A 10634-nucleotide genomic window follows, 5' to 3' on the forward strand; every position below is an offset into this window, starting at 1 on the left:
ATGGTTGCCTCATCTACAGAGAGATCCTTCCCTGCCTGATGTTTGGATATGGCCTGGAAAATTTGGAGAATACTCAGCAAAAAGCTTTTATGACATCATGCATGCACACCTTCCAGTCGTCCAACCTTGTAAGTGGTTATGGCAGAGCAGGTGCACTATGAAAATCAAAGTCTTTGGCTGGCTTCTTTTCTTTGATAGGCTTAACATGAAGGACATGTTGGTGAGACGGCACTGTAGGTCCCCCTTGGATGATAACTTATGTGTCATCTGCAATGCTTATGTCTATGAAGATAGAGCCCGTCTCTTCTTCCAATGTAACTTCAGTTGCAGGGTTTGGAACTACTTACAAATTGATTTGGGCCATGGCTCTAATATTTAGTAATGTATTTCCCAAGCAAGACAGAGATTCGGCCACCCTTTCTTCTTTGAGGTTATGCTCACAGATGCCTGGAATATATGGATCTTGAGGAATGGGAGAACTTTCAGAGGGGCAAGGGCTACTTTTGCTTCATGGAGATGTAATTTTGTACATGATATTCTTTTACTTTCTCATAGACTCAAAGATAGCACTAAGCATAGGCTTGTAGATTGGGTTAATGCCCTCATGTAAATGTAAGTCCTCTCTAACCTAGTTTAGGCCTGTAACTTTTCAGACTTCCTTTTGTACAGTTCTCTTAGTTTTTATGCTTTAATAAAGGACTGTGGGGTTTTTACCCTACAGTAAATATTCTAAAAAACACCTTTGGAGATACTTGTAGAGCATCTTTATGATCACCCAGTTACATTGTGACGTTTGATAGCACATAAGGTATTCCTCCGGTATCGGGAGTTGCATAATCTCATAGTCGTAGGAATATGTATTTGACATCAAGAAAGCAATATCAATAAACTGAACGACCAATATGCTAAGCTAACATATGGGTCTTGTCCATCACATCATTCTCCTAATGATATGATCCCGTTATCAAATGACAACACATGTCTATGGTTAGGAAATCTTAACCATCTTTGATCAATGAGCTAGTCTAGTAGAGGCTTACTAGGGACATGGTATTTGTTTATTTATTCACACATGTATTTAAGTTTCCGACCAATACAATTCTAGCATGAATAATAAACCCTTTATCATGAATAAGGAAATATAAAATAACAACTTTATTATTGCCACTAGGGCATATTTCCTTCAAATTTGAGCACAGTAAATTCATTGGAACAAAAATCTATATATATGGCGAGCGCTATTCTCTGCCCGCCACAACTACATTATGCTGCAATGCCGGCCAGCGGGGAGTGCCCGCCACTGCAGAGATTCTAACAGGGGCGGGTGATAACCCACAACTATATGGGGTCGCAACAGTTTTCGAGGCTGGACTATTCAACCCAAATTTATTGATTCGACACAAGGGGAGCCAAAGAATATTCACGAGTATTAGTAGTTGAGTTGTCAATTCAACCACACCTGTAAGACTTAATATATGCGGCAAAGTATCTAGTAGCAAAGTAGTATGTAAGTAACAGTAACACTGCCAAAAGTAACAGTAGCTGTTTTGTAGTGATTGTAACAGCAGTAGTAAATGAAAGTAACTTAGCAAAGATCAATACGTGAAAAGTGCATAGTCATTGGATCGGCAATGATAATTGTGTTGGATAATATTCATCATGCAATTACAACCTAGGATGACACAGAACTAGCTCCAATTCATCAATATAATGTAGGGATGTATTCCATATATAGTCATACGTGCTTATGGAAAACCAACTTCCATGAATTCTTTTGTCCTACCCTCCCGTGACAGCGGGGTCCTAATGGAAACTAAGGGATATTAAGGCCTCCTTTTAATAGAGAACCAGACCAAAGTATTATCAATTAGTGAATACATGAACTCCTCAAACTATGGTAATCACCAGAAAGAATCCCAAATATTGTCACCTTGGGGTATGCGGATCATAACTCGTAATAGGTGCCTACGACTTTTAAGATAGGATCAAGAACACAAATATATTCATGAAAACATAATAGGTTCATATCTGAAATCATGCCACTCGGGCCCTAGTGACAAGCATTAAGCATAGTAAAGTCATAGCAACACGAATCTCAGAACATACTAGATACTATGGATCAAACCCAAAAAAAACTAACTTGATTACATGATAAATCTCATCCAACCCATCACCATCCAGCAAGCCTACAATGGAATTACTCACGCATGGCAGTGAGCATCATGAAATTGGTGATGGAGGAAGGTTGGTGATGATGACGACGACGAATCCCCCTCTCTGGAGCCCCGTACGGACTCCATATCAGCCCTCCTGATGAAAAACAGGAGGCGGCAGCGGCTCCGTATCGTAAAACGCGATGAATCATTCTCTCTGATTTTTTTCTCCCTAAATGGGTACTTATGGAGTTGGAGTTAGGGTCGGAGGAGGTCCAGTGTTCCCACAAGCCTGTAGGGCATGCCGCCAGGGCTTGTGGCCTCTGGGTGGCCCCTCTGGTAACTTCTTGCGCCAGTATTTTTTATATATCACAAGTCTGGAGTTGTAATAAGTTTAAAAAATTAAGTGCCTTTTTAACAGATGAGTTTTCATCCGAAACCCTAATACTTCGAAAGAGATTGTCCAGTTTATACACGAAGTGCATCCAGTTTTTGCCTTAACCCTCTCTACATTTTTGCACATGCTATGTGGGTGAAATGATGATAGCATGCCAAGTTTCAACCTTTTCAGAGTTCATTTGTAGTGCTTTTCAATTTCAGGGTCATTTAGCTCAAAACAAATCTGTAAATGCATGAAAAACAGCAAATGATGTCAGAAAAGGTTGAATGTTCATGACATGGCTTTGAATGGTGCATACTGAACGCAAAAAAAGTATGGAGTTGTAATAAGTTAAGAAAATGAAGTGCCTTTGTAACAGATGAGTTTTCGTGTGAAACCCTGATACTTCGAAAGAGATTGTCCAGTTTGTACACGAAGTGCATCCAGTTTTTGCCTTAACCCTCTCTACTTTTTTGCACATGCTATGTGGGTGAAATGATGATACCATGCCAAGTTTTAACCTTTTCAGAGTTCATTTGTAGTGCTTTTCAATTTCAGGGTCATGTAGCTCAAAACAAATCTGTAAATGCATGAAAAATAGCAAATGATGTCAGAAAGGGTTGAAAGTGAATGACGTGGCTTTGAATAGTGCATACTGAACGCAAAAAAAAGTCTGGAGTTGTAAGAAGTTAAAAAAACTGAAGTGCCTTTTTAACACATGAGTTTTTGTCCGTAATCTTGATACTTCGAAAGGGTTTGTCCAGTTTGTACACGAAGTGCATCCAGTTTTTGGCTTAACCCTCTCTACTTTTTAGCACATACTATGTGGGTGAAATGATGATACCATGCCAAGTTTCAACATTTTCAGAGTTCATTTGTAGTGCTTTTTAATTTCAGGGTCATTTAGCTCAAAACAAATCTGTAAATGCATGAAAAATGGCAATTGATGTGAGAAAGGGTTGAAAGTTTATGACGTGGCTTTGAATGGTGCATACTGAAGGCAAAAAAAGTCTAGAGTTGTAATAAGTTTTAAAAAATGAAGTGCCTTTGTAACAAATGAGTTTTCTTCTAAAACCGTGATACTTTGAAAGAGATTGTCCAGTTTGTACATAAAGTGCATCCAGTTTTTTCCTTAACCTCTCTACTTTTTCACACATTCTATGTGGGTGAAATGATGATACCATGCCAAGTTTCAACCTTTTCAGAGTTCATTTGTAGTGTTTTTCAATTTCAAGGTCATTTAGCTCAAAACAAATATGTAAATGCATTAAAATAGCAAATGATTTCAGAAAGGGTTGAAAGTTGATGACGTGGCTTTGAATGGTGCATACTGGATGCAAAAAAAGTCTGGAGTTGTAATAAGTTTAAAAAAATGAAGTGCTTTTGTAACAGATGAGTTTTCGTCCGAAACCCTGATACTTCGAAATATATTGTCCAGTTTGTATACGAAATGCATTCAGTTTTTGCCTTAACCCTATCTACTTTTTCGCACATGCTATGTGGGTGAAATAATGATACCATGCCAAGTCTCAACCTTTTAGAGTTCATTTGTAGTGCTTTTCAATTTCAGGGTCATTTAGCTGAAAACAAATCTGTAAATGCATGAAAAATAGAAAATGATGTCAGAAAGGGTTGAAAGTTGATGGCATGGCTTTGAATGATGCATACTAAACGCAAAAAAAAATCTAAAGTTGTAATAAGTTTAAAAAAATGAAGTGCCGGTGTAACAGATGAGTTTTCGTCCGTGTAAACATGTAAAAATATACATCAAAAATACATTAATCATCAATGATTTTATTGTGGCCACAGATCCTACACATAGAGTTCAATGAAGACCAAGTGGTTCTGATAATTTGAGAAGTAACATATTTAAAGTGGTAAAAACCCTGTTATCGGAGCGAGGTGGGACTAAAAAACCGCTGCAACTGAACCGGTACTAAAGGGGCTGGTGGGGCCCAGCCTGCCAACAGCGTGCCACAACCTTTTTAGTACCGGTTCGTCGCATGAACTGATACTAAAGGTTCGTCACGAACCGGTACTAATGAGCGACGACCGCCTAGCCGTTTGAACCGGCGTGTCGGTTCAGCTATAAACCGGGATTAATGTGCTTCGTATTAGGCCCTTTTTCTACTAGTGTAGTATAGCAAGTTGCGCCATGGCCGCCGGCATTCCATGACGCAAGTACTTGGCTGGCCGGCTGCAACATCCTTCAAGTGCCGATCAAAATTTGAACTATAAAGAGGAAATAAACAGTAGTGGCACCAGTAGCCCGCCGGCCGGCCTGCCGAAACGTCCTTCGTTCTTGGTATATATGAGTGTCCTATACCAGTTGGCGTTTTCATCAATCACATGGCAGCTTTGACCTGGGGAGGCTGGTACTTAGTTGACCCATTATCTCAAACTATCCAAGCCTAGATGGGAGTTCCCTTGGATGCACGTCCTTCATTTCTGTTTTTAAATTCTTTTTTGCCGTCTTCCGTTAATTATAGGATACATGGAAGCTGAGGTGCGTTAGCGATAAAGCAACAGCGATAACGACGCATAGTATAACCATGCTACTTGAGGAAGCAGGGTACATCTGATGAGCCAGCATACCCCTCAGATATGTGTCTTGCCACATCCCAACAGATGAGGTAAAATTAATGCCACCTTCCTCCTACAGCTAAATAGTTTCTAGACTATGCTTATGGGACAACCAGTGTAAGATGTGACCTAATGCATCATTAAAGTTTCATTTTATGTTTCAAAGATTTGCACAATACATGCATTACTAATTTCTTCCAAAACAATATATGTATCTATGTATCTATCTATTATTATTATGATATGACAAAAGAACAGGAACAGTGGGGATTTGTTAAACTTCAGTTATGGAAATTTAACGGTGGAGATTCATCATCTTATATAGGTAGGCTAGCGTAGATGAAGAAAAATATGTGATACAAAGAGGCTACGTGCAGTTAGGATCCCTATTCAGGTTGTATTTATTTGCCAGAAAGTTTCCTGTACACATGCACATCCTTCGTGTGAGTCCTGCACTCCTTTATGGATTTGTCTTACAAGACATTGTCTGTAGGCTATGTAAAAAATCATATATATCAACTAAACTGAGGGCGGATTTATATATAATTGAGGGCAGATTTTCCATGCATATCAACTAAACTTGCCATGGTAAACAAATATAAATCGCCCACCCGCAAAAAAAATTGCCACAAAAACCTTCTATTTGCCATGCTCAGATCTCAAACGTTTGGGACTTATCGACGTCCTATTTAAAGGTCATAGCATGCACATTATCCTCTCCCCTACGTTGCTCGAAAAGCCAGAACAATTGTTCTCTCGATACATTCGTCCTGTGCAGCTCATAGTATCTGCCGGCGAGATGCAACGCCTCCAAACTAGCGGCACCAACTGGCCGGGTGACCTAATCAATGCAATAGTAGTACTACCTCTCTTTCAGTTTACAGGGCGCGCGCGTACGTCTAGGTCGTCAATTTGACCAACCTAATACAAGTCATATATTACAAAAAATATACTAACATAAACTTCGGAGTTTCTACTTTCAAAAGATATATTTTTTGTGTTTTATAGTTTATATTAAGGACAACGCTAACGCCCACACGTGTGGTGGGAGTCAAACCCGCCCACACGCCCTATAGCACACAGACTACGCCATGTCACCGCATGCATGCAGTGGAAATCTTTTTGGATTTTCTGTTTTTAAAATGTTTTATCTCTTAAATGAAAAAAGGATTGAAGATCCAATTTCACCATTAAATCCCTCGTGATGAGATCTTTGAAACTAGATCTCATATCAATATATTTTGATGATTTTTTTGGTTAAAAGTTGCTGTGTCTATTGCACATTAATTGATATGATGTTTACACTGAAGTTGTCATGATATGTTTCAGCTATTTTCTTCTACATTTAAAAGTAAATTTTGACATACTATAAAACGGAGAATTAAGAAACTAGACTTGCCATGCACCATAAATTAAAATTGCCATGATACATGCACTTTAAATTGCCATGGTTCATAAAAAAAAAATATTTTCATGGTCAAAATACTGGAATTGTCATCATCAAAAAACTAAAATTGCCATGATCTACAAACTAAAATTGCCACATGGCAACTACAGTGTAAACATCATGGCAACATTTGGGCACAAAAAAATTCGTCGAAACATATCAACATGGGGTCTAGTTTTGAAGATCTCGTCGAGACGGATTTAATGATGAAAACAATTTTTTAATATGCTTTTTTTAATTAGGAGATAAAACATTTTTAAGCCAAAAACTAAAAAGATTCCTGCTGATGTCATCTGTTCATACGTGGCAAAATGAGTGGTGATGGAGGCGTGTGGGCGATGTGTAAACGCCCACACGTGTGGGCGTTAGTTTTTTCCGTATATTAAGGTGATAAAATTGGCAACCTGAGTATACGCGCAGGACTTGTAAACTGAAACGGAGGTAGTACTACCACATCGAACTCCTCAAGCTTAATTATTCTAGAGGGCCGAACAGGTGCAGCATCCACCAAGGGCCGCACAACGAGCCATTCATACTCGGTGAAGATCATCGGATCGCTTGCCATCTCGTGCATGCTTGGCAGCCTGACCTCCGACATCTCAATCCAGTGGTTGCGTGGATGCACAAAAGGTTCAGCCGCATATAAAAACATGAAGTTTGTTTTTTGCACGAAAATAAAAAAGAGACCATCAAGACCGTCATGGCTGCTCCGACCACTTCAACTCTGGTCGACTGACCTGTGGTGTCCTCTCTGTGTCTCGCGGCCTCCGAGTGCATGCTACCACCATCGGAACCGCTAACCCTGGGCCTCCTAGAATTTGATGACCGACACATTAATTATCATGTAGTGTGAGTTTTTCCAAATCCTAATTAGCTGTTTTTTTTCTTGATAGCAACATGATCAATTGGTTGCATGCTATTTTATAGCCAGACTGGGCGGTGTTCCATTACATGCATGGCACCACGGCAAGGATGCAGGCCACTCGGAGCTCATGGTCAGCGCTGTCATGTTGGGCAGGAGGTCGTTTTACATATGTAGTTGTACGCGCTCCCGACGGCCACATTTTTCCACATGATGCCGACACACCTTATGTAATCGACTGGCATGCCTTTGCTACCAAGGCCGACAAATCTGGAGCGAAACAATAGAATGCAAGTAGACCCTTGAGCATTGGTGCATCTACATTGGTTTAGTTCTGTATATTTCTTCGTGTTCATAATTGCCTAACTTTGTGAGTCATTGTTGATCAACCCATAAATATTTTTTAACGATAATGCTAAACACATGGACGTTTACAGACTCCTTCCATCTATCTAGACTGCCCCCCCCTGATTTTCAGCTGGGGTGTGGTCCCTCCCTCCCCCTTATCCAATCATATTTTGTCAACTGAAACTAACCCTGTAAAACCCCTGTAAAAGTCTGTTAGTGTAGCATTACTCATTTTTAATGGTAGTATGCTCATAAATCAAGTAGATATATTCTTGCCAATGATATCGTTTTATATTCGGACTAGAAAATAGTATATTAATTAATTTGCGAGAATACAGTCAAGCAGATTTGTCGAGAAAACTATTATCATAATCTTAAATTATATGTGTAGAAATAAGTCATATGAAATAATGGTCAAGGATGCATATGATTGAAGTTAACATTACATGCTTGGGAGAAGGTATCGGGCAATCCCACCACCCCTACAATATGCATTCATATAACTTCTTATTTCTACATTATTTCAAATACAAAGTTGTTGATTATGCTCAGGGGAAAATTGATACTACATATCTCTTCACAAATGGGTTGAAGGTGTGTGCTCCTCTTCCTTTTCTTTCTAATCTTAACCTCTTCCTTTTCTCGCTTCTGCCAAATCCAAACACTAATAGGGACTCCATACTTCCATCCTTATGGAAGTCATGTGCTGGGACGGCGGTGGAGGCGATTGATGCAGAGCTAACGAAGAAGCAGCTGTTAACAACAAGCATGAGTGATCCACACATACATCCATGTATTGCTACCGAAGCGCTTCAACACAGATTAATTGGCAAATACTGCTGTTCTACTTTGATAACTGATTTCTGACTAATTCCTATGTTATAATATTCTTCTTGAATTTAACGGTTTATGCTAGTGGTAATTTACAACGAGCAAAAGAAATATAAGTAGCAAATCATGTCAATCAATGCACTAGGTAGTAATATGAGCAAGGTATTCATTTAATCAAAAAACACAACTGCAACGAACAATGCCAAGGTAGAGGGTATAGATAAGCATGCCAACTTTAAGCATCACCCACATATAAGACCATACAAACTTTAAGCATCACCGACATATACACCCTTTAAGCAACATCACATGCGCTGAATAATAGATATTGTTGGATAACCAAGCTACGGGTGGACGTCGATGAGGGACCGCATTCCCAAGACATTGTGAATTTTGTAGTGACTAAATCCGGCTTCCATGAACATCTTATGCCAGTTGTGCTCCTCCCTTGCTTTACCATTAAATAACATCATCATGGCCAAATCCATGGTGACCTGGGCTTCAAGCATTTGGTGTGAGGGTGATCCAACGACGGTATCAATGATTATCACCTTGCCAGCTTTGGCTCCATGGGAAATGGCCTGTCTACATTGCGTGAGGATCTTCACGCAGTCCTCATCGCTCCAGTTATGCAGCACATGCTACCAAATGGATCAACAATAAGTAACCTTAGTTTAAAACTGCGACACTTATTATGTATTGGGAAGAGTAGGAATCAGCTTTCGAGGTGGCTACCATGGGCATGGCTGTGGTCTGATCCATTTCCCTTAATTTTGCTATTGGCATTACAAATGGACAGCAGCTGTGAGGGTTACGGCTAATTTATAGGACTGATAGCACCACACGATCATAAGAGGGGCAAATTATGAGGCGGCGCGACCTAATAATTAACAAAAATACTCATTTGCTACCAATGATGGTAGCTGCTCATGCTGCACACAATTGACAAGTGGCCATGACACACATGTTCTTTTCGAAGCAACAACCTGCGCACATGTATTCACCTACTAGATGTCAGAATGCTACGGCGACCTACAATTAAAAGAAAATAGAGGACACCCCATGCCTTGCGGCGGGAATTTGTATAAAGTGACTATAATACACACGGAAAGTCTTAAGCAGACGCAATCTCTAAAAGATAATATCGTCGTAGAAAAATATTTAGTTTCAAGATCACTAACATTAGGACCTCAAAATTCATGCCTTAATATTTTCTACTGACAACACAGAACATAATATATTTTTCCATTTTAGTGAGTAGAAAACTACAAACTACCTAAGCATAACAATATCAGTCACAGAATACACAATTCAGATGCTAAAGTTCTTTTATAGCAGTTGTGTTTCAGTTCACCATCTAGGCAGACGTGATATGTTTGTGAGGCCCACGTGTGGCATGCCTTGTTTGGCCTAGTTCCATCTAACAAAGAGTCGGCAGATCTTTCGCGGCGTTCCTGGCACACGGTTTGCTAAGTACCTTTGTTGTGTTGTCGGTTGCCAGTTAGGATGTCATTGGGGAGGCCGGTTCTTGTACTTTTTTTGGCCGGCGATTGGCAACACCAGTTGTTTATGCAGAGTGTGTTTCGAGCTGAGCCGTTCAGCCTGACTTTGAGCATAACACTTTCGTGCCGTCTTGTGTAAAGCTAACGAATGGTTGTGCTGCCGAAGAACGTTATGCCGGCTCCAACAGTTACTGAATGCTTGCTATGTACATCGCCGTCTAACCGACGTGCTGTCCGGGTACGGCCTGTATTAATGAGCGCCTGATGTATGCACCTCTGAATTTTTTCTTCGTGGCATACTTGCATGCTCTGCACCATTGCCCTACCGCGTGGCTGTGGGGATAGAGCGGTGAGAGGGTTGCTGGGAGTCGGATGTTCTGGTGAAGGCCTCAAAGGGACGACGGTAAGGGAAACGTATAAGAATGGCGCGCCAGCCGAACGATTCGGCCGGTCGCTCGCCCACACGAACGCCACATAGCACAAGGACCCGCACGCAGTCGTCTTTCCCCTAACTCTCCTCCACACACAT

The 10634-nt window shown here is 40.4% G+C and overlaps 1 protein-coding gene across 1 annotated transcript; it reads right to left on the minus strand.

The window, feature by feature from the left end:
- Positions 1–8947: 8947 nt before the first annotated feature.
- On the minus strand, positions 8948–10423 carry LOC123163026 (flavonoid O-methyltransferase-like protein Os11g0303600). The gene is made up of 2 exons (XM_044580785.1): positions 10316–10423; positions 8948–9244 (listed from the first exon to the last, which is right to left on the minus strand). The coding sequence occupies exons 1-2, from the start codon at positions 10421–10423 to the stop codon at positions 8948–8950; spliced, it is 405 nt and encodes a 134-aa protein (XP_044436720.1).
- Between the last annotated feature and the right edge of the window lie 211 nt (positions 10424–10634).

The sequence above is a fragment of the Triticum aestivum genome, chromosome 1D, assembly GCF_018294505.1.
Source record: "Triticum aestivum cultivar Chinese Spring chromosome 1D, IWGSC CS RefSeq v2.1, whole genome shotgun sequence".
NCBI lineage: Eukaryota > Viridiplantae > Streptophyta > Magnoliopsida > Poales > Poaceae > Triticum > Triticum aestivum.

What these genes read in the sequence shown, in the direction of transcription:
- LOC123163026 (XM_044580785.1), bottom strand. Translation starts at nt 10,423, where the DNA reads ATGGTGCAGAGCATGCAAGTATGCCACGAAGAAAAAATTCAGAGGTGC. An exon ending in CACGTCGGTTAGACGGCGAT is followed by an intron (nt 9,245 to 10,315) that starts GTACATAGCAAG and finishes TCCATTTGGTAG; the next exon opens with CATGTGCTGCATAACTGGAG.